The 24359-nt window shown below is 39.6% G+C and overlaps 1 protein-coding gene across 2 annotated transcripts in view; it reads right to left on the bottom strand.

The window, feature by feature from the left end:
• The window catches only part of SYNE1 (spectrin repeat containing nuclear envelope protein 1), a 446717-nt gene that overhangs the window by 291838 nt on the left and 130520 nt on the right, over window positions 1-24359 (bottom strand). For both annotated transcript variants that reach the window (XM_066372972.1, XM_066372973.1), the window contains 6 exons: window positions 10954-11066; window positions 10252-10420; window positions 4024-4120; window positions 3108-3310; window positions 1068-1232; window positions 454-606 (listed from right to left, as the gene is read on the bottom strand). In XM_066372972.1, coding sequence (XP_066229069.1) covers window positions 454-606; window positions 1068-1232; window positions 3108-3310; window positions 4024-4120; window positions 10252-10420; window positions 10954-11066 — 900 coding nt within the window. The remainder of the gene's footprint in view (window positions 1-453; window positions 607-1067; window positions 1233-3107; window positions 3311-4023; window positions 4121-10251; window positions 10421-10953; window positions 11067-24359) is intronic.

Here is a 24359-nt window from a genome sequence, read left to right as displayed (position 1 = left end):
TTTTTTGCTTTTCTCATTCAATAGTATATTAGAAAAATTTTCCATGTCATTAAACATTCTTTCACTACTTCATTCTGAGAGCTGTAGGGTGTTCAGAACACTTAAGTGGCATGATTCATTTAGTAAATCCTTTACGGCTGCGGACATTTATGCAGAAGTACTATCCATAGAATCCTGCTTTCTTGCAGTGCTTTATAATTTGGTTGTAGAAAACATTCTCCAAATTAAAAATAAATTATTTTGAAGTTACTTAGTGGTCAAGACATATCTTTAAACATTCAAATAGATTTTTTTATTTGAATACCAATTTTAAAATGTTTCAGGTACAAATCAAGATATGCCCACATGTCAAAAAAGACATAAAAAAGCTTTGTAATAACGAGTAACTTTACCGATCTTTATTTTCACAATAGAGTAAGGTTTTCCACTTTATGGTCTGGAAAGCCCCCTCACCTCCAAGTCTTGAATTAATAACTTGACATTCATAAAAGAGACTTCCAAGGGTTCAGACAGTTTCCTATGGGCTTCGGTGGCAAACTCAGACAGGGCAGTGACACAGTCTGTGTATTCTTTCTTCAGCCTCTCCAGCTCATCAGCGCGTGCGTACTGTGAAGAAAGGGGAGGCGGGCGACACTGAATTCAGATCATGAAGCCGAGACTCTGAAAGCCTGCTGGCTTCACTGCTCGGCACTCTCTGGAATGGTGATATGCTAAGAAAGACTCTAATACCTGATGCTTAGTTTGGATACCCTTAAAGTCCAATTACCATGAAATGGAAAAAAGGAACTAGCATAGAAGTGAAGAATGATGAATTAAAACATGACTCTTTCCAGAGATGCAGGCCCATGTGGCAATATAATCCTTATTAAACGATACGTCTCTGTAATGCTCTTCACTGCTGAGGGGAAAGAAGAAAGGGCCAAGTAGAAAGAGAACAGTTCTAAACACACCTGGCCTCTGCTTTAATCAGCCCGAGGTATAATGAAAAGTAGTTTACAAACACACTGTTTATCACAACACTGTTAACACAGGCATGTTTCAGGCATATAAGGATTGGAAAGACGTACTTGCTTGACCTCCATAAACAACTCCCTCCATCGCCCGTTCAGCAGTAATAGCTGCTGTTTAAGATCACGGGAAACCACCTCGTCACACGTTTCAATTAGAAAATTGCCAGCATCGTTCATGGCAGTGTGTTGCTGAATCCAATGAGGCAAATTTCGGAAAAAATCCTAAACAATAAAGAAAGCATTCTATTGTAAATCATAAACCAAATTTAATAAACTATATGCTAACGACCAAACTAAGAGAAACATCTTTGTGCAGGAATATGTGCAAATTTTAAGGTAAATTTTAACTCTCAAAATGCAAGTTTTTTAAAAAAAGACTTTCAAAAATATGAACTAGAGATGCTGAGTGTATGTCTATAAGAACATCTATGACACATCTTTTGCTGAAGACAAAACAAAAGGTGACTTTTTTTTTTTTTTTTTACAGATGAAACGTTGAATTGCTGTGAGCATAAAGGACTTGGATGTTGTCTTCAGGTGAGTAAATATCAGTGCCTGTGTCAGATAAAAGAGATACTCATTTAAGAAAATATATAGTCTACTCAAAAAAATTATAAACAAATTTCTGACCTGTTACTTTTGATTTTAAAATCTGAATATAGTACATCATCAAGATAATTACTAATCATGGATTTACACTGTCAAAGAAAAAAATTTCAAATTAAATATCTGGGCCAAGAACACAATACAATAACATCCTCCCTTATTTGCTTAAGATTACAGGGTTGGCAATGAAGTAGTTTTTACCTGATTTCTAGTTAAGTAGCATGCGTGTGTATACACACACACACATACACACACATCACAGTAAAAAGCAGGGATAACAAGAGATAATTCAAATTCCATTTCATAAGCTCTGTGTGGGAGTTCTTCCTCCATAAATAGAAGAGAACACTTCTGCTCCTGGCGGTATGTTTCCTGGGATAAAAGTAACACATAGGACATCCACCAGGGCACTGCGGTCTAATCAGAAAAGCCCAGATCTGTATGCCTGCAGTTTTGTCACTGTCAGCTTCACAAGAATATTTAACCTAAAAGACTACGAAGTGGTCAAACATTTAAAAATTATACATCTACTTGTATAACACAATAATAGATGAACCAATCTTGGATGGCAAGCAGTAATTCTAATGTATGCACTGTATTTCTTAATGGAGTCTGGCATTTTAATATCTTCTACATATAAACTGACTTTTTGTGGGAAATGTCAGGCTCCCATTAAGAAGTATATAGGTATAGATAGAATAAGTCCATTTCAGCTATTTTTTTTTTGTTTATTTACTTATTCATTTTAGAGAGGAGATAGAGATAGAGATAGAGAGAGAGAGAGAAAGTGGGAAGGAGCAGGAAGCATCAACTGCCATATGTGCCTTGACCAGGCAAGCCCAGGGTTTTGAACCTGCGACCTCAGCGTTCCAGGTTGACGCTTTATCCATTGCGCCACCAGAGGTCAGGCTCATGCTATTTTTTTTAATGTAGGGGGCATTAAAATAAAACAGTACCTTTTGCACACACACATATACACCTGTCAATAGGGGTGGGAAATCCTACTAAGAATGAGACCCTTGACTGAGAGTTAATAAAATCCAAAATAAGAATAACCAGAGACAAAAATGTAGTGACCCATCTGTTTAACTGGTGTACACCATCACACAGATTCGGTACCCCAAAGACGTTTCATCTTAAAATAGGAAATCCACAGAGCCAGTGCCCTGGATAGGCCCTTTCAAGTACAGACTCTGAGAGTAGAGCGCCCTCTGCTGCCCATTGGGTTTGGCCGTCCTTCCATCAGTTACTGCTCCGAATGCAACATCAAACACTGATCAGACAGGGAACCGTTCTAACTTCACTCTTACAAAGTGGTGTACTTCTTAGTATAAAATAATTTACTAACCTGAAAGTGTAACTTTTCAGGCAAAGTCAGGATTCTTGAGTCAAAGTTGTAAATATGTACCACTCCCTAGAGAACTGTGCCGGACAAGTCTCTTATTATTAAATTTACATGTGCTCTTTTCCTCTAGTAAGAAGCAAGCTCACCTTTTTGGCATGTTCTGATTGGTTTAGCATTTTTTCGGCATCCTCTAGCCAGGCCTGCAGACTAGCCACCGTGGTGTCGTAGCGATCCCAGTTCGCGATGACTTCCTCCAGCATGCTCCGCACACTCCTGACTTCCACGGAGAGGTTCCTCCACTGGGCGGTGGTTTCATTCATGAATTTCATCACATTCTCGGCTTCTTCCACTGACACAGATAAAATCAATTGCAATCTTTATTTTATATTTTAAACCCATCATATCTTTTTTTCTGGTGTCTACTACACTGGTGTGCATTTATAATTCTTTAGATGATAAATTTAACAAATGCAATGTTAGAATTTCAGTTACTGCTGAGAATATGTTAGATCTTATTCACAGGCATTTATAAATATTAAAGATGATAATATATTTGAAATTCCTGATGAATGGGATGTATTTGTTTACATTTTATACATAAATTGATGGACACATATATACTATCAATCACAAATGTGTTAGTTCATTTTCAACAAATAAGACATGTACAAATTGAAACAATCATATTGAACAACTTAGGTCTTCACAGAAACTTAAGTTTTCATTTACCCTATTAAATATTCAAGGTAGCCCAATTATTTGCTTTTAATCTTCAGAATTGAAAATAGGTTGGAAAACTGCAATTAAGAAAATGAATATTTATTTTGCTCTCTCTTAGAAGATCACACACACACACACACACACACACAGAGGAATGTGATTTTGCTGGTTAGGCGTTACACAAATTCAGTGGGATTGAGCCCAATATTTACTTTCTAGGTCAATGGTATGGACACACAAAGATGTCACAGAGAAAAAATAAGTAATTTGATCATATAGAAATCTATAGGCTCTAAATTTTACTGTACTCAACACTAAAACAAATTCTGTTGTGAGTTTTACCTGACCCATCAGCTTTGACGTACATCTCAGCAGTCTGTCCCAAGATCTGGTATGTCACTTCATATTGTTCAAAGAACTTGCTATTTTCTATAAAAGACTAGAAAAAGAGAGAAGGGTTAGAAGATAACAAATACTGGCTTAGTTCGTAGAAATAGCAAAATGAACTTTCTTCAGTGTGAGAATATGCCACCCAAATTTACCAACCTCACTTTTCTTAAAAGTAACAACCTAATTCAACTGCCATAAATAACTTAATTATTTTGAGAATATAAATTATTTCCACACTTTGAATTCCAACTCATCCTGAGATTGAGAAAATATCCTATTACTTCTCTCCCCAAGGGCTTTCTTTACAGTCTTCCAGAGAACCTGGGGCTAACATTTAGAAAGCACTAAATTTGGAAGAACATTATCTAGTTTCCCACCGGGTTTAGGCAGTGGGATTCTGTCGCTCTTTGAAAGGTAATTTTGGCAAGTGATAGCTCTGAGGAACTTCTGATTATAAATATGTAAATGGCACACTGTTCACTTGCCTTGAAATAAAAAGGTAGTACGAAAAGGTTTACAAGTAGAAAAATGTTAAATAATTACACATTCCACCATGTTATTTATAGCCTCCAATTTCCATTTCCTCGTATAAAAATTACAGCTAAGACATATCCGTATCAGTATATAATTTATATTTGTAATAGAGTCGCCAGCACAAATGGATACTATCAAGTTGAGAATACACGAGAAATCCTTAGGTAAGTTTTATTATAGTTAACGCCAACAAATATAAAATAATTCCTGCTTCAAAGATTATTTCTACATCTCTAAAGTAGAAAATTAATGTAATTATAGGCAGCACCTATCACCAAAAGTTCTTTAATTTCTTTTTAATAGCATAATTAGTCCTTATGATTAGAACTCACTGAAATACTTGGTAAGTGTCATTATTATAAAATGCATAATTAGCCTTCAAAAACCAGCTGAAGTCCTCCATGGTATGCTGATGACTGCTCACTATAAAGATGCAACATGTTTATGTGCAGTAGAAAACTACTCATATAGCAATTTCATATATGTCCTTAGAATTTATGGATATACAGTTATCATATTTCAATATAACATTTAAAAATTGCATATATAATACATTTTATGTATATAAAGCATTTCCTTATGTGTTAACTATTCTTCAGGGAAAGAGTGAAGAGAGAAATCATCAGTTTCCTGGAATGAAGGGTTCCATGATGAATACTTGATTCAATAATTTTAATAGGCTTCATTGTTTTTTTTGTGAGAATCAAGTACGTGCCTAATAGTTGGCTAGGTTCATTATTTAGCCTTATGTGCTACTCTTTCAACCTCTCCCTGCTCCTCAGTTGGAGGAAAATTAATATACTGTAATTTAAATTTTGAGTAATTTAACCAAACAAGCAAGTCATAATTTGATTTTTTTAAAATGGAAAATTATACCTAATTTTCTAGATGTTATAAGAAATTGAAAAGATATATATATATATATCTGGCTAAGTTTAAAAAGTAGTCTTTATTTAGTTTTGGCACAAATCTCAAGAAGCTAATGGGAAAATAAGTGTCAAAGAAATGGAAAACTGCCTCCACTGGACTAAAGATTTATTTTTGGTCCAAGGTGTCAGAGGGAATACTTTAAGATTATAAATATGGTAGAGTTTCATTAAAGTATTTTGAGTTTCCCAATGGGGAAAACCAAGCAATTCATTTTTAGAGAATGATACTTAATTTGTTATTTTAACTTTTAATTGCTTCATTTATTTTGGTTCTTTTTTTCTGAGTATTGAGTAAATCCCTTTAATAACATGAATTATTTTCTCTATTAGAATCATTTCTGTAGGAAGACTGTTCACTCTCCCTTTTACTGTCAGCTACCTAGACACAATCTCTCAGAAGAATATAAAAGTCAACAGAAATGTAAGTTTAAAATAGTAGTGACAGTTATTTCTTTCAAAAGAAGGTTTACATTTGGATATCAAGTTGAACAAATAAGCTGTGTTAGTCAATAGACATTTAAAGAAAAATAAGATACTTCTCTATGCTGGCTGAATTCAAAGTCTTAGACTATATTTCTAGTCTCACAAGATCAATATAGATTAAATAAATAAAAACCTTATCAATTTTACTCAAAAGGAGCTAAACCAGATAATTTCAGATTTTAAAGATCAGCTTTGAGGAGTGGCCATCATAATTGCCTATGGGTATTAATAAAATAATTACAAATGAAAATAAATGATCATAATACTTAGGTTGTATTCACATAGTCTGCAATTCCAAGAGCTCTTCTTTTATTTTATGTGAAAGAATAAAAAAGTTGTCCTATTTTTTCATAGTAAAATTGAAGCATGTGTTAACCAACATGGTCACATCAAAAATAGTTCTGACAGTAAGAATGAAACCAATCATTTTTTGATTTCCATTACAATATGGAATCTCTTATCAGTGGCATGTAGCACAAACTAATCAACAAGCATTTTTAAAGCATTTTCCAAGAATTTCTTAAGTACTTATCAGCTGCATACCCAAGTACCTTGTACAAGAAGTTACAAAAAGCACATTCTCTAATTATTTTAACTTTTAAAACAATATTTTTTTCAGATGAGTACAATTGAATAGAGTCTGTTTGATGTGTTTTTTTAATTTATTTTGTTTTCTAGATTCTGCATATCAATGAAAGCATATGGTATTTGCCTTTCTCTATCTGACTTACTTCACTTAAAGTAATACCCTCTGGGTCCATCCATGCTGTTGCAAATGGGAAACGTTTATTGTTTTTCATGGCTGAGTAATAATCTACTGTATACATGCACCACAACTTTTTTATTCATTTGCTTATTAATGGACACTGGGTTACTTCCATATCTTGGCTATTGTAAATAATGCTGCATTGAACACATATATGTGGAATCTAAAGAACAAAATAAATGAACAAAGAAAACAGAAACAGACACATAGAAAATGATGGTTTCCAGAAGGGAGGGAGGTTGGGGAACTGGGTAAAAAGGTAAAGGGATTGAGAAGTACAGATTGATAGTTACAAAACAATGATAAGATAGAAACTATAACATGGGGAATATAGTCAATTATATTGTAATCATTATGTATGGTGCCAGGTGGGCACTTGAATTATCAGGGGGACCAATCTGTAAAGTACATGACTGTCTGTCTGACCACTATGCTGAATACCTGAAACTAATATAAAATAATATTGACTGTCTAATGTAATTGAAAAATAAAATTTTAAAAACAACTGACTTGAAAAGTTAGACTAAGGAAAAGATAATTATGAAAACTTTACATCCTGAATATTACTTTGGTTATTAGATGATATAGTAACATAGAGCTTGTTAAAATAATTTTTTTTTAGAAACTAAAGAAAGGATTACTTTTAAGAACCTGATTTATCATTTTATTCGAAAGTCTTCATGGTCTTTGAAAAAGTCTGTTCTAAAGAGAGTAATTTTCCCACAAACTCCAAAAGGAAAAGAGAGGTTCTATGAGATGTGAGGTAGAAGAAAAAGACTATGTGTCAGTCTTTGTTCCTTAGAAAATTCCCATTATGCTATTATTATTATTATCACTATTATGAATTTGTGAAAGAGTGACTCTTCTAGAAATTATATTACTTATAGAAGTCAGATGGGTAATAAGTGGCTGAACCATGATTCAACACATCTCTATGTGACTGGTGGCCAAGGTCCCATGATCTCTCCACCTGACCTCCCTCACCCCCACATCCATGCTGTCTACAGCAGAAATAGGAACTTTCAAGCTACACTATGAAAGTGTAGTCAATTGTCAATATGGACCAACATTGACTGGAACTAACATTTATGTACATTACAATTCTTGAGTTCTCTAAGCCACAAGAGATCATTTAAATGATTTCGTTTTTGAAGTTAAATTATAGCCTGACCAGGCGATGGCACAGTTGATAGAGCGTCAGACTGGGACGCGGAGGACCCAGGTTCGAGACCCTGAGGTCGCCAGCTTGAGCGTAGGCTCATCTGGTTTGGGCGAGGCTCACCAGCTTGAGCCCAAGGTCCCTGGTTCGAGCAGTGGGTCACTTGGTCCGCTGTAGCCCCCCAGTCAAGGCACATATAAGAAATCAGTCAATGAACAACTAAGGAACCGCAGCGAAGAATTGATGTTTCTCATCTCTCTCCCTTCCTGTCTGTCAGTCTCTATCTGTCCCTCTCTCTAACTCTCTCTGTCACAAAAAATTATATATATATATGTGTGTGTGTATTTTATAACCAATTTTGTTAGGTAATAAAATTTAATATTTAAGCACAAGGGGTTTTGAGTCAGAAAGAAGTGAATTCAAATCCTGACTCCACTTTTTACCAACAGGGCCACTGGGAGCACGTGACTTAAGCACTCAGACTTTGTTTCCTCGGTGAATCGACATGAAATGCCTGGCCAGCTGGGTCGTCATTGGGACGGAGGATGACACGTACAACACTGGGCACACGACAAATACTCAATCTTCCAAAGTTATTCAAACTATTAAAAAACACCTTGAAATCCTTTTTAGAAAAGAAGCATGAGTGGTCAATAGGTATTATTCATGAGGGGCTAAGAATATTAGGACATATTCATTGAAATTGGCTATGTTTGTAGAGTTATTAGCAATTTTACAAATAACTTTGATTTAGGAAGCAGTTTAAAATTAGCCATTTGGTGAACTTCTCTTTATGGAGTAGGCAGAAAATACTCTTCTTTTTTTTAAATCATTTTTATCTCTACTCACAAATCCTTTATTTGAGAAGTGCAAAAAGGATTACTAACATCATTGTGTTAGATCATTAACCTGGTGCAACATTCCCATTAGGCACTTCAATCTGATTGGCCGCCTTTAAATAACTAGAACAAGACGGATCCTGAGTAATTACCTACTGAGTTCAGAGTGTATCATTTGGTATGACTAAACTCAAAAATACAAATGCCTATTTAATGCATTTAAGAAATTGAAGGTCTAGTTTCTTGAACTTAAAAAAATTGGATATTTCATTACTTTCCAAAATAATTAAAAATGAATAAAGGGACATATAACAGATTTCACATTTTTGTTTCTGAGACAATTGGGCTAAACCAAGATAAAAATATTACTACAAACCAGCTATACTTTTTTTTTTACCCCAAATGCATATTTTTCACTAATGACTTAGAAAATAAAATTAAAATGTAGTCAAGTATGTTATGGTTCTAGGATGTTTCTTCAGTAAAGACATGGTTTCATAAGTGGCAATCATACCAGTTACAGAGTCACTTGACCAGGAAGGTTAAAAATGGGCCAATGTTTTAAATTTATTAATTTATTATGTTGAATTTGTGATTCAACATAAATGGAACAACACAAAACTGAGATACCCTATTTATTGATTTTGCAAGAAAATTTGTATTGCTAATAACTTGGGGGGATGCATGTTTAACTAAGAGAAATACACTGCCTTTAGTAATTATAATTCTTTAATTACATATCAGTGGAAACAGTCACAGAACAACTTAATTCTTTCATTAATACAGGGTTACTATTCTATGTAGATACAGCATTATCTATGCTGATAACCCAAAATATGAGATAATCTTTATAAATTAAAGATACACAGATTGGTACAGAGATTTACAGACAAAATCTTCCTTTTCCTGGGTGTAAAAAAGCTCAGGGAATAACCATAAAAAAGACATGCTGCTATATGTATAAATTATGACCAGATTCCCCACTCGATGTCGTGGCATCTCTGTACAGGTACAGTTTTAAACAGTTTGCCTCTTTTCTGTAAAAAAAAAAGACATGCTGCACCTAATCTAAAAAAAGAAATAGTTTAGGGCAACTGAGAATTGCTCTTAAAGATTGGGTTTTAGAAGATATAGAGCTAATCTGTAAGTATCTTCACTCTGTTTAAATGGTGAGTGAGTTCACAGTCACAGGTAGGCAATGCAAAAAAACTTTTCTTCTTTGAGCAATAAATTCAGTCAAAATGCTTCAGTATAATTAATGCAGCAAAACCTTTTACATTTCCAAAGAATATAGGTGTATATTTCAGATTGTTGTGAACAGCTCACAAACTTATACTGAAGCCATTTAACACATTGGTATCTTTCATGTTTAAATTCAAGATTAAATGAACAGTGTCACATAGACTGGCAGGCATTCAATGCTAAATCCACAGGTCCTCTGATCCCCCACGAAAGCCCGGAGGGACTTACGATGTAGTTCTGCAGAAGCAGCTCCACCGAGTCTCTCCTCCCATACTTGATGATCCAAGATTTCAGTTTTGACTCTGCAAGAACCAGTAGTGAGAGCAGACGGTACTTTAATTCTAGAAATTCCATTTTCATTAAGTGTAGTTCTGATGTGGAGGAAACAAAATGAAACCTAGAAATGAAACACCGAGAATTCACAGAATGTAACTAATAGAAACAGAACGGTGCTTACTTAACCTGTTACAGTCAGCGTGAAACATACTGCAGGTACACGGTCTTCTAAACTCCGGCTGATCAATCACTATCTGGAGATCGGATTCCTTTTCTGCGTGTGGGTTTCAAAGCAAATCAGGATCGACTGAAGTCTTGGATGGAGCTCTTTCCCCTGCCAACACCTCTCATCTGTTTCTTTTATAAACTGCTCTTGCAATATTACATAATGTTCCTCACAGTACTGAACAAAAATACAGCCTCTGAAGAAACCATCTCTCTGATTTCCAGGCTCTGAATACATTCAGGTTTACTCTTTTCAATTAATAACATATTAGAATGTTGACATTCTTAAACATATGTTATGGGAGCCCAATTTTGTTGTACCAAATGTGAGCATTTCCGTGAAAAAAAAAATCATTGAAAAGAAAAGAAATGGAAAAAGCATTCACCGGAGCATTTTAAAAAGAGACCTCCTTTAAAACATTCTCTTACCTCTCGGCCATGTCCTCTAATTGATCAGGTGGCACTGGGATCCCGTTGACGGACCTGGTCTGGTAGATTTCATGGAAGGCTCTTTTGTGGGCATCTGTGTTTTGAAGCAGATCCTAAGATACAATTTTTAAAAAAATTTTAAAAAAGAAATGAGGCAGCATGTTCACAGGAGGCTAGGAAGCATAATTTCCAGCCTGCACCGATGAGTCAATGTGTTCAACAATGTGCTGCTTCTGCCACCGGCTCATGCGGCGCGGTGCCTACCCCGGGTTTGCACCTTGTTCAGGAGCCCCGTGTTGTCTAGGAGGCCCTGGGCTTAGCGCTGCATCTAATAACTATGGCATCATTGAAACACACATGCCACTTGCACAGCAATGCATTCACACATTTTAAAGGTACATGAGCCAAAAAGAAAATGTAATGATTGCTATAAACCATGATTTGGTGGTGTTCTTTTCCTCCCTTGAATTTTAGATGTGTTGGTTTTTAAAAGCTTAAAATTAAGCACAACGAATTTAACCCTTTAATGGTAAAAACTATTAGACTATTGTTAATTTTATTTTGAATGCATGCAAGCTATCATAAAGTGATATCTGCTTGCTATCTAAAGTAAGCCAGTTTATGACCATGTATTATGAAAGTATCCTCATGGTTAGAAGATTTCAAGTAAGCAAAGAGAATTTCCCATAGATATCATGTGTTATGTTTATAAATATTCTTTGCAGACTGTATAGAAGTCAATAATTTGAATATTTTATTTAAGTTAATTTGAATCTTTCTTGATTTGTTTTCTGAGTTTTCCCCTGTTGACAAATTTACTTATGTACAGACTTACATGAATTTCACAATTCCTGGCCAATTTTAAAGAAAGACAGAGGTGAAATCTTCATGCCTATTTTCTAGAGCTTAGTTTATTTCTCAAAAGCAGAAAAAATACTCAACCGTTTGTCACACACTGCAAAGTAAGACACATTAGCCCACCAGAATGATGTGTTTAAATGAATATTGTTTCTTTCACACAAGGATTCAGTGGATTAATTAGAGGAAACAGAAGCAAAAAAGAGCCATATTGAGAAAAACTTGATGGGTGGAAAAAATTGAAGGCTTTCATGTTCTAAATTAAAATGCTAAAGTAATAAATGTTTGTTCATATAAGTGAAATTAATTGTTTTTGAGAAGGGGCATTAACTTTTACATTGTAGATAAAGTCAGAGGCAAACCATTTCTAACCTGATGTATTTTGCTATGACTACATTTCGACCTGCTTTGAATCTGTAGGTAACTAGACAGATACTCACAAGTCACTCTTGTCCAGAAAGGGTGCAATATGTGCAACCGAGCTGATCAAGAGGACAGAGGACTGTCCTAGAGCAGAGGCTGACTGTGAGTGTTTCAGTCACTCTTCACCTCTTTTCTGTTACAAGACACAATTTCATGGTGAATGATCTTGGCTGAGACTCCTCCAAGTGATATCAGGGCAAATTTAGAGCCATTACCACATCCAGCCCTGACGTGCTGTATGTGACAATATGTTAATGTACAGATAGAGGTCTGTGACTATATTGGAATATCCAAATGGTCAGTTGCTTTCTAAGAAGTTTTCCCTATTGTAGTTGTAAATATCCAGTTCATTGAAAAAATCTTGATGGAATATCAAAACAGACAAAGGCATTTTCAAACATATGTTTGAAGAACTACAGCTGGTGTGATGTCACTGGGTCCTCCGATAGGCCGCCTGCCTATAAAACAGCCAGCGCAGCATATGACTTTAATTTGCCGTAAGTTCACAGGAAGTAAGTGAAATCTTTCAGATCTCCCACTCTCAGTGAAACATGACCTTGAACTGGATCACAAACTCGTGAGCAAAAACAAATTGAAAAAACTGTCTCAACCAAATATTTATTCCTTCGCTGCAGGAGATTTTGTCTTGCAACTTGAATGAGGTAAAAACATTGAGACTGAGACTCCTACATTTAGCCAGAGCCCTCAAAGACACCGATGTGGGCCTGGTTGGTAGCAAATTCAAATACAGGCAGAGGAAAGCAAAGAGCCTCAAACACAGGAAACAGGCCACCATGAGTGAGAATCAGCAGAAACAACAAATTTATAGCGTTAGAAAAATCTAATAATTTAATACTTGACAACAACTTGTAAGTTAGAATCAGGGGTTGTCAAACTTTTTATAAAAACCGCCCACTTTTGCAGTGCTGTTCAACCTGGTCCCTACCGCCCACTAGTGGGTGGTCCAGCTTTTATGGTGAGCCAATCGCAGCGCTGTTTGGTTGCGGGGTAGGGACCAGGTTGACCAGCACTGCAAAAGTGGGCGGTTTTTATAAAATTTTGAAGACCTGAACTGTTCTTAATTCCTTACATTGATTAAGAGGTTGAGATACTGTTTAACTTTCAATTTTGTTAAGAATCCGTGGCATAATTTCAAGGGCAATTACACTCTATGGCATTTATAACTCTCAAACCAGTAGAAGAAACAACACAGAATAGGAAAAACAAGCAAGCAAACGAACAAAAACTCTTCAAGTCAACTTGTAAATAGCAAGAAGGTAGGAAAACAAAGTAGGGCAAATAGAAAGCGAGGAGTCAGATGGTAGAAACCAACTTAAGTACACCAATAATTACAAATAAGTGTAAATAGAATACAAAGTCACTAGTTAAAAGGCAGAGAGATGGTCAGATCAGACAAATAAAGTACAACCAAATGAGACAGAACCATCTGCTTCTTACAGGAGATGCACCGACACATTAAGAACATGGCTAGGTTGCAGTTAATAGAATGGCAAACAACCTGCTGGGCAAATACGAGTGAAAGGAAGCTGGTATAAATACATTAGTATCAGAAAAAATGGATTTCATTACAGAAATCATTGTAAGTTATTAACTACTTAATGATGAAACCTGCAATTTACTACAAGATACATTCATTCTGAACTTGAACACATCCAGTAAGCCTCAGAATACAGAAAACAAGAAGCTATAGAACTGCAGGGAGGAGCTGAGAGATTTCCAGGAGTGTGGGAGTGAACAGCATATCCCGGCAGGGACTGAGACAAAACAAAGGGGACAATCGGGACAGCAGGTTAGGGGTGTGGGAGGGAACAGGAGAGAAAGGACGACAGACCTATGGGCCTCACGGGCCTTTGTAAGAATTTTTGGTGTTTTTTTTAGTCGATGGGAACCAGTGGAGAGTTTTGAGCAGAGGGGTAAAGTGAACTGACCTGCGTTTTAAAAGGAGAGTTGTGGCCATTCTACTGAAAACACCCCGTCCATGGTCCACTGCTTCCTTGGGCTTCAAAGACTGCCTAGTGGCTGGGTTGCCTCTTACCTTACTGATTGATGGCTCTTTCTCACACTCTTTGATTTCTTAATATTAGGTTCCCTTAGGGCTAAGCTCTTAATCCTTTTCTCTTCTCTATGTAATTTCCTTATTTGATTTCTCTAGCCTCAGAGCTTTAACATCCCTCTGTATGCCAATGATTCCAGTACTTCCCTTCAGTTTATACCCCTGTTCTGAGCTCCTCTTTCTCTTCTCCTGCTGCCCATTCCTTATGTCCACTTAAATGTGACAAGTCCCACACCCACCATGCCTCAAACTGAACTACTAAGCTTTCCTCCCAAACCCACTTCATTGTTTCTCCATCTTAACTGATGAAAACTCCATTTTCCAACTGCTCAGTCAAAACATCCTAGCGTCATGTCTGACTCCCTTTCTTTTACAATCAACATCTGACGCTGGAAATTTTCTTTGCTCTGACTTCAAAGTAAGTTCAGAATCTGACCCTCTCTCACTATCTCGATAGCTCCCACTCTGGTTCTAGCCACCCTACCTGGATTATCGGAACTGGTCCATTGGGTCCCACCCGCTATCCCTAACCCTGTCTATTCTCACACAGCAGCCAGGGTGATACCGTTAAGAAGTGATAATATCATTCCTCCAATAAGAACATAGATGGGCAAAGATGGTTAGGATATAATAGACAAAGTCAACAAGGTTAATTAAAGTGAAATTAAGGAGAGTGAGTAGGTGCAAAGACACAACATGGGACAAAAACAGGGGCTTAACTGTAGGCACAAAAGAAAATAGTTTGAACAATTTTATGACAATAATATTAAAAACTTAGTCAAATGGACAAATTCTTAGAAAACGTAAATGATCAGTATGAACCCAATTAAAAACTTGGAAGCCTAGATATTTTTTAAACCACTTTTAGGATCTGAGGATACAAGAGAAAAAAACAATGGTCTTATCCTTGGAGTTGAGAAAACAGTGTCAGAAATCAAGCAATAAATAAGATAAATAATTAAAAGACAGTTACAAGGAAGGGGGAAAAGGAGTAGTAATTTCAAAGAGGTGGCCAATAAAGGGTTGACTAAAAGGTGACCTGCCGGGGTCCAGCCCCGGGGGGGATCCAGGGGTCCCACAGGAAGAGACGGCGTCGGCGAAATCGAGTGAGAGAGCCGAATTCTTTTCTTTCTCTTTATTCTCTAGTTAGCATTTACTGCCAGGCATCTCCACCAAATGCTAGTACAGCTCCTTTTTTATACACACACACCAAGTCACAATTACATGGTATTAATCATTGCTTCTGTTTCACTATGTTTACATGTTTCCAGATAACAGTTAATTTATATCTATAAACTACAAATCAGGTGGCAAATCATTCAAAGTACAATTAAAAAATAACTTGAATAGCGATAACATCGGTAAAAGCTTTTAAAGGATTAGTACTAACTAATAACTCAACTTTACTGTTGTTGTGAGTCAAGGGGCAGAGAGAGATTAACAGACAAAATCATTAGGGAGTAGCAAAGGACCACCGCTTGCTCAGGCAAATGGCCTTGAGTTTATGCAGTGTCCTGACTTTTCTCACAAGATAACAAAAGGCTTGCCCATTAAGAAATTGACATAACATTAAGAGTAACTTTTACTTAAAGATATATAGAGAGCACTCGCAAGATAGCTTAGTAGCAACATAATTTCAGAAGACATTAATTGCTATTGCTTCTATGGATGCCCCCCGCCCCATACCTCTCATTATCAGAAGAAAGAATTTTTGGGAAAGTTTATAAATCTCATGAGTGTCTCACTGAGAAAGTCCAGCAACTGCCTTCAGTCATAAAACAATTCTCTTAGCAAAACATCCTTTTCTTGCTGACTGCATTCCTATCCCAGTTCATGCAACGGGCCATTCCAAAACACCTTACCTAAAATTCTATTGTCTAGTCAAACTTTATTTATTTACTATATTCACACACTAGTTAAGTTCTAACTATATTCTTCTCAGAGTGTACCACTATCTGCAGATCAAATAAGCAAGAAGAAAGGAAAGTTTCTCTACTCTATCACCTGAAAAGGCTAGGGAGGAAAAATGATGAATTAAGTGAAGGCCGAAAGGTGCTCTGCACAGCCACTGCCTTCTACCCATACACAAGTCACAATCTATTCTTTCTAACATGATTAAGAAGAAATTCTCCTACAAACTTAACCCTTTATGAGGGATATCATAGCCAGCCTCTTATGTTTACGAGCCCAGATCAAGGGGCTTACAGGCTTTTCTGTGGAACTTACACCTTCTGTCTCATTTCCAAAGAAATTACTACAAATCTACAGGGAAAGTACGGTACTATTATCCCTGTGCCACAAATAATAGCACACACCCAGAAAAAGGGGGGATATAAGGCCAGATTAATTAAAAAAATCAAAGGGGGAAGTATCGTGCCTTTCCTTTTGCGGTGACTTTGTCACCCCACAGCCATTGGTCTTCACTGCAGTGACTTTGTCACCCCGCAGCCATTGGTCTTCACTGCAGTGACTTTGTCACCCCGCAGCCATTGGTCTTCTCTGCTGTGACTTTGTCAATCAGCAGTTTTTGATCTTCTTCTGCTGTGACCTTGTCAGCCAGCAGTTGTGGGTCTTCTCCTGCTGTGACCTTGTCAGCCAGCAGTTGTGGGTCTTCTGCTGCTGTGACCTAGTTAGCCAGCATTAGTGGATCGGCTCCCGACAGTGACCTTTCAATAAAGATCCAAAGGAGCCAGAAAGACTCATGATGGGAATATTAGTGGAAGAATGTTTCAAGTCCAGGGCAGAGAACATTCTAGAATGATGGCTAAGGCAGAGGCTGTGAGGTGGGAATGTGCTTGCCTGTTGGATGTCATCTTTTCAGTGAGGTTTCACTGACTACCTTACTTAAAAGTACAACACCACTTAACGCTTCCCGTCTTTTTAGCTTGTACTGCAATGTTTATTTATCATGTTCATTATGTATTATCTTCCTCCTCCCACTAGAAGTTAAGTGACATATGGGTAGGGATTTTTGCTTATTTTGCTTATGGGTGTGTCACAAAAGCCTAGATCATGATATTTGCACATGATAAATATTTGTGGAAAGACTAGAAAGCCGAAGCCAGATGAGGAGAGAGAAAATGAAGAAACCAAATAACAAAAGTGTGTCAAGAAAAAAGGGGTAACTAGGCAAAATGATTCTGAAGGGGAAGAGTATGTATGACCAGCGGTCGCCGCCATTGCGGCCATGCACATGCAGGTTCTTGTTAGATTCGGGCAGACGGTAAACAAACAGTGGAGCCAAAGAATGGTGGGGCCTTTGATTCTAGGAGGAACTGGAGAAGATTCTCCTGGCTGTGGAACCGGATAATGTGTCAGGGCTTTGTGAGCTCTGAATGAAGAGGGAAGTGTTTTCCCTGTGTGTTTGCTCGTCGGCCGGTGTGAGACTTGAATAAAGGAATGGCCCGCCAGTTTTTGGCTCCACTGTTTCTTTACCATCTGCCCGAATCCAATGAGAACCTCCATGTGCATGGCTGCAATGGCCGTGACTACTGGCCATACAGGGAGGTAAGATGAGGCCTGAGAACTGGTCATTGAGGGAGAATCAAGGAGAACCCTCCTTGAGATGGACAGCATTTCCAGAGGAAACTTGGTTGGAATGGGTTCTAGGAGGAACGGGGGAAGAGCGCTTTGAAACCACAATGAAAGCACAGACAATTTCTTCCAAGAGCTTTGCTGTTGTAAAAGAACAGAGGAAAAACGGACAGTAGCTGGAGAGGAAAGTCTAGTTAAGGAAGAGATTTATTTAAGATGAGAGAAAGAGCAGCATACTTTACAGGAAATATCCAGCATATACAGAGATAAAACCCCAGAGGGAGAACAACGGGAATGGTCCTTTGGAGATGAGCAGGGAGGCCGGGAGCGAGTGCACGTGCAGAGGCTGCCCTTTGCGCGAGCACAGATGGTCCGTCCATAGTAACAGAAGTGGAAACGGAGTATTCGAGCACAGATGCCTGTAGGTGGGAGGCTGTGGTCGTGGGAGCCTGCGGAAATTCTTTTTTGATTGCTTCTATTTTCCCAGGGAAATAGGAAGCCCTGTCATCAGCTGAGGGCGAGGATGGAGGAGGAGACAAGGTGTGGAATACCTCTGGGGTGCCAGGCAGCAGTAAGGCAGCAAGGGCCCCCCTGGGTTAGTCCCCATGCATTTTTCTCCAGCTACAGTCAGCGCCTTCTGTGTGGGCAGGAACCAGGGAGAGAGGTGGCTTTAACCAGGGTCAGACTTTAACCAGGACAGCAGGACCGAGTGAGACATGGACAAGGTGATTGGGGTGCGTACAAGGGGTGATGTGAAGGACTGAGCACTGAGTACAAGCAGAATACAAAGGAACGAGTGACAACATAAGGAGGATCAAGGCAGCAAGTAGGACAGGTTCAGTCAGAGAGAGGCGGTCAAGAAACTGAGAGTCCAGGATACTGGAGAGATCCCCCACAGATTACCGAAGTTATTAAAAATCATGGCTTATAGGCTCTGGCCGGTTGGCTCAGTGGTGGAGCGTCAGCCTGGCATGCAGGAGTCCCGGGTTCAATTCCCGGCCAGGGCACAAAGGAGAAGCACCCGTCTGCTTCTCCACTGCTCCCCCTCTTCTTCCTCTCTGTCTCTCTCTTCCCCTCCCACAGCCGAGGCTCCATTGGAGCAAAGTTGGCCCAGGCGCTGAGAATGGCTCTATGGCTTCTGCCTCAGGCACTAGAATGGCTCTGGTTGCAACAGAGCAACGCCCCAGATGGCAGAGCATCGCCCCCTGGTGGGCATGCCGGGTGGATCCCGGTCAGGCGCATGCGGGAGTCTGTCTGACTGCCTCCCCGTTTCCAACTTCAGAAAAATACAAAAAAAAAACACACAAAAAAACCATGGCTTATATTGTGTTCCAGAGAATAAAATCTTCAAGAAAGGAAGGAGAGTGATCTAGGTTGGGTCAATAACTGCAGTAAGGATGGTTAGAGTCTGATGACTCTATGATTCCTTAAGACTGAGAACCTTATTTTGTCAAAGCAATACTACTAATAGAAACGAATAAGATTAATCACTCTATATGTATTATATGCAATAGTTTTGTAGGCACATTTTAAGCTTAGCGCTTAAAAAATCCTGTATTGTCAACTATGTGATTGTGGGCAATGCACATAACCTCTTTCTGCCTAAAGTTCACTGATCTTAAAAATGAGAATAGGCCCTGGCTGGTTGGCTCAGTGGTAGAGCGTCGGCCTGGCGTGTGAAGTCCCTGGTTCAATTCCTGGCCAGGACACACAGGAGAAGCGCCCATCTGCTTCTCCACCCCTCCCCCTCTCCTTCCTCTCTGTCTCTCTCTTCCCCTCCTGCAGCCGAGGCTCCATTGGAGCAAAGATGGCCCGGGCACTGGGGATGGCTCCATGGCCTCTGCCTCAGGCGCTAGAGTGGCTCTGGTCACAACAGAGCGACGCCCCGGATGGGCAGAGCATCGCCCCCTGGTGGGCATGCCAGGTGGATCCCGGTCAGGCGCATGCGGGAGTCTGTCTGACTGCCTCTCAGTTTCCAGCTTCAGAAAAATAAAAAAAAAATTAAAAAATAAAATAAAATAAAATAAAAAATATATATATATATAAAATGAGAATAATAATTTCTATTTCATATCCCAAATGTCAAGTGCTCAGTGGAATTAAGTACTTAGGACTGAGACATAGCTAAATTCTCAAGTACAATTAGCTCTTATTATTGTTGTTATCTTTTTAGATAACTGAACAGTAGAGCATCTAAAAATAGAAAAGATAGTAGAGGTTTACCTTGTTTTCCAGAATAAGTATGTTTCTACGTACATGCAAGTTAATTTTTTTTAAAAAGTAACAAAAAAATTGGTAGAAACAAAAAGTTGACCCTTTAAAAAATTGTGTTTAAAAACTTATCTGAATTCAGTTTTCAAAAACTGCCTATATATTAAGTATAATGAATGATTATTGTGTGGAAGGGAGTGCCTAGGTGACCACCATGTGAGGGAAGCAGGGGACAAGCAGCTCAGCGGGCTCTGAGTGAAGCTCTGGGAGGGGACTGAGTTGATGTCACTCGTGACACATCCCAAAGTATTGGGAGGAGAGTTAGAGAATTCAAGGAGAGTCTGAGCAAATATAAAGAAAACTAAATAAACAACAAACCTGTTGCTAATTTCAAGGAAAACCAATAGCTGTGCATAGTCTCTGTTCAACTGAAAACAGAGTTTATAGAATTATAATGTCAACAATAAATACGGAACTATGAAAAATTTTGATAAGAGTCTAATTGGGGTCTGAGGGGAAAGAAATGTGGGTGTTGAGTGTGTGTGTGTGTGTGTGTGTGTGAGAGAGAGAGAGAAAGAGAGAGAGAGACAGAGAGACAGAGAGAAGGTGAGAGGAAGAGAAAAAAATGTGAAGAATGCATATGCATAAATCAAGAATTCTAGATCTTGCCTGACCAGGCGGTGGTGCAGTGGATAGAGCGTCGGACTGGGACGCGGAGGACCCAGCTTTGAGACCCCGAGGTCGCCAGCTTGAGCGCGGGCTCATCTAGTTTGAGCAAGGCTCACCAGCTTGAGCCCAAGGTCGCTGGCTTGAGCAAAGGGTCACTCGGTCTGCTGTAGCCCCCCAGTCAAGGCACATATGAGAAAGCAATCAATGAACAACTAAGGAGCTGCAACGAAGAATTGATGTTTCTCATCTCTCTCCCTTCCTGTCTGTCTATCCCTATCTATCCCTCTCTCTGTCTCTGCCACAAACAAACAAAAAGAATTCTAGATGTTGATCACATATTTAAGTTTTGATGACATGAGCCATAATTACTTTAAGACTCGGAGGCAAAGATAACATTCTCAAAAAACATTCTTGCTCATGTATCGATGAGTCTCATTTTGTGCTTTGATTGGTTTATTGCATTTCCAAGTGAGCCCAACATATTAGAGCAGAATAGTGACACTAAACGGATGGGCTGATTTTTCTGTGATTGAGAAAATGTATAAATTTGGTTATCTTAACCATGATTCTCACTTCTCACATCACTAAAGCTTAGCTTATTGTAGGCGCCTAATAAAGATATTTTGAATGAGTGAGAACTGGTCTTATAATCGACAATTACACTGTTTTATGCCTCTATGACTTCAAGTGCCTGTCCCCAGACCTAGTACAAGTTCCTGCCTTGGTAGGAAAGATCATTCTGAGGCACTGCCTTGAACCTCATCTTGGCCCCTACCTGCCTCTGCTTACTTTCTCTGGCTGCCTCATCCCATTCCCGGTCTTTCATCCCAGCCCTTTCTGGTTTTCAGTCCCAGATAGCCATTGTCTCTGATTCCCACTGCTCCCCTTCTCCCTGCTCCTCTTCACTTCTGGATTACGGTTGTGTACTGCACGCTGGCAGAGAGATGCTTCTGGCTACACATTTGGTGGCTGGCACAGGGTCTCCCTCCATGGAGCCAGAAGAGTCAGGAAGAGCCTTGCATTACACAGTCACTGAGACATGCTAACAGCACGCCTTCCAATTGAAATGCATCTCCCACCAGGGGCTGATGCTGCTTACAGCCTACCGTGAGTTAATATTTCTGCTAAACCTCACAACCTAGTAAACAGCACTGTTAATATTCTAGGACATTTTCACTCTGGTGGAGCATTTCAATCAGATGGCAGTCTATTAGATAAACAACAAACACATGCTTTTCCTCAAAACTTTAGACCTTTACAAGTCTCCCTGGTACCAAAACCTGGCACATAGTAGGCCTTCAGTGCACACTGGCTAAACTGACACATCTAACTTGTAATCAATATGCCTTTAATATTTGATTAAAACCCAAAGGTGGCTTCTCTTGTATGAAACATTCACATCAGTTAAGCACTGTTTTAATAGTTACACGATTTGCATGAAGAAAAATTTTTAAAATTGTACTTAAGGTGAATTCTTAATTTGTTAATGTGGTATTATTTGTGTAACACTGGTTTAGCATTTTTCTCTTATCTTTAATATCCTGGGAATCTCAACATTGACATGGCCCAGGCTTTGCTATGCTTCTAAGAAACCCTAACCTGGCCTAGACCCAGGAACATTCATTCTCGTGACTTGGTCTCTTATTCCTCATCTTCAGAACAGGTCCAGATTTTCTGTGTGTCCTTCTAACATAGGAGTAGACCCCGAAGTCATGCTCTCCTCCGAGAGGTGGTTCCTAGGGTGTATGTATGTGTGTGTTGGTGCTGTTCTAGTGGTGAGTAAAGAAGACTAAGAAATAGCCAAAGCCCTGGCCGGTTGGCTCAGTGGTAGAGCGTCGGCCTGGCATGCAGGAGTCCCGGGTTCGATTCCCGGCCAGGGCACACAGGAGATGCGCCCATCTGCTTCTCCCCCCCCCTCCTTCCTCTCTGTCTCTCTCTTCCCCTCCCGCAGCCAAGGCTCCATTGGAGCAAAGATGGCCTGGGCGCTGAGGATGGCTCTGTGGCCTCTGCCTCAGGTGCTAGAGTGGCTCTGGATGTAACAAAGTGATGCCCCAGAGGGGCAGAGCATCGCCCCCTAGTGGGCATGCCGGGTGGATCCCGGTCAGGTGCATGCGGGAGTCTGTCTGACTGCCTCCCCGTTTCTAGCTTTGGAAAAATGCAAAAAAAAAAGAAAAGAAATAGCCAATAACCAGTACAACTGAAAGTGTCTGAAGGTACTGATTATAAATGAAGACGAATTAAGAATAAATGGCTGCAAGACCCTGACCGATTGTCTAGGATCACAGACTCTTGTCAGTCCTGTGGGATGAGCTAGCCAGGGTTGAGTAAGTTGAGCTGAAAGGGCCCGGAGCTGAAATCCCATGAGATCTCTATGTCTCTAGTTCCAAAAGGTAATGTTCTAGAGGGGCACGAAACAAGACTTGTATGGCTCTGCTTTATAATCTACACTAGAATATACAATACTCTATTTCCTCGGAGTAGATTACAAAATATTATATCAATAATACAGCAGAAAATACACATGAGCCACAAAATTGTACACGTGGTCAGGAGTAGAAATCTCTGCTTGCCAGTTGTTATTCACATTTACAGTAATCCTCACCATGAGACAATGAATGAGGTACATAAGTTCAACTGCACAAAATGAAGCACTGTGCTAATGAAAAACAGCACTTTTAGTTAAAACCTATCGCAAAACACAAAGTGGAAGTATATTAGAAATTACACTAAGCACAACTGAATGCACAGTGAGCTTAAAAACCATCACAGATGGCTAAGAAGCCATAGGACACAAATTCCGGACACCACCACCTGCACCCCCTCCACCCCCGCCTCGGCACCTTGAGGATGTGACCTGCCTTTCTCTGAAAACAGAAGCAGGAATGAGGTCTGAGGCCAAAGGCCAATTACATTATTATGCAAGTGCACGTAGTCTGTGGGCTCATCTTTCACAAAATAAGACATAGCAACAGAAATAACATAGCAAAGATAACTGCAGATGAAACAGAGCCACAGAACGACTGGAAGGCACCTCAGGGAACAATCTTCTGGAACTCTGATGAACAGGTATAGGAGAGCCACACGGCTCAGAGAACTTCTGAGAAGGCTCCATACCTCTGAGTCAGTACGCATGGACGCCTGGGAAACCCGTGGCAGTGCAAGTTCTCGACAGGCTGCATCTCCCGACCACATCAAGAGTGTCATGCTGGCTCTGGCCGGTTGGCTCAGTGGTAGAGTGTCGGCCTGGCGTGCGGGGGACCTGGGTTCGATTCCCGGCCAGGGCACATAGGAGAGGCACCCATTTGCTTCTCCACCCCCCCCTCCTTCCTCTCTGTCTCTCTCTTCCCCTCCCGCAGCCAAGGCTCCATTGGAGCAAAGATGGCCCGGGCGCTGGGGATGGCTCCTTGGCCTCTGCCCCAGGCGCTAGAGTGGCTCTGGTCGCGGCAGAGCGATGCCCCAGAGGGGCAGAGCATCGCCCCCTGGTGGGCAGAGCATTGCCCCTGGTGGGTGTGCCGGGTGGATCCCGGTCGGGCGCATGCGGGAGACTGTCTGACTGTCTCTCCCCATTTCCAGCTTCAGAAAAAAAAAAAAAAAAGAGTGGCATGCTGTGCTGTGCATGGTGGCACACGCCTGTAGT

This window comes from Saccopteryx leptura, chromosome 3, assembly GCF_036850995.1.
Source record: "Saccopteryx leptura isolate mSacLep1 chromosome 3, mSacLep1_pri_phased_curated, whole genome shotgun sequence".
Lineage (NCBI taxonomy): Eukaryota > Metazoa > Chordata > Mammalia > Chiroptera > Emballonuridae > Saccopteryx > Saccopteryx leptura.
This window is presented reverse-complemented; position numbering and strand designations above follow the sequence as displayed.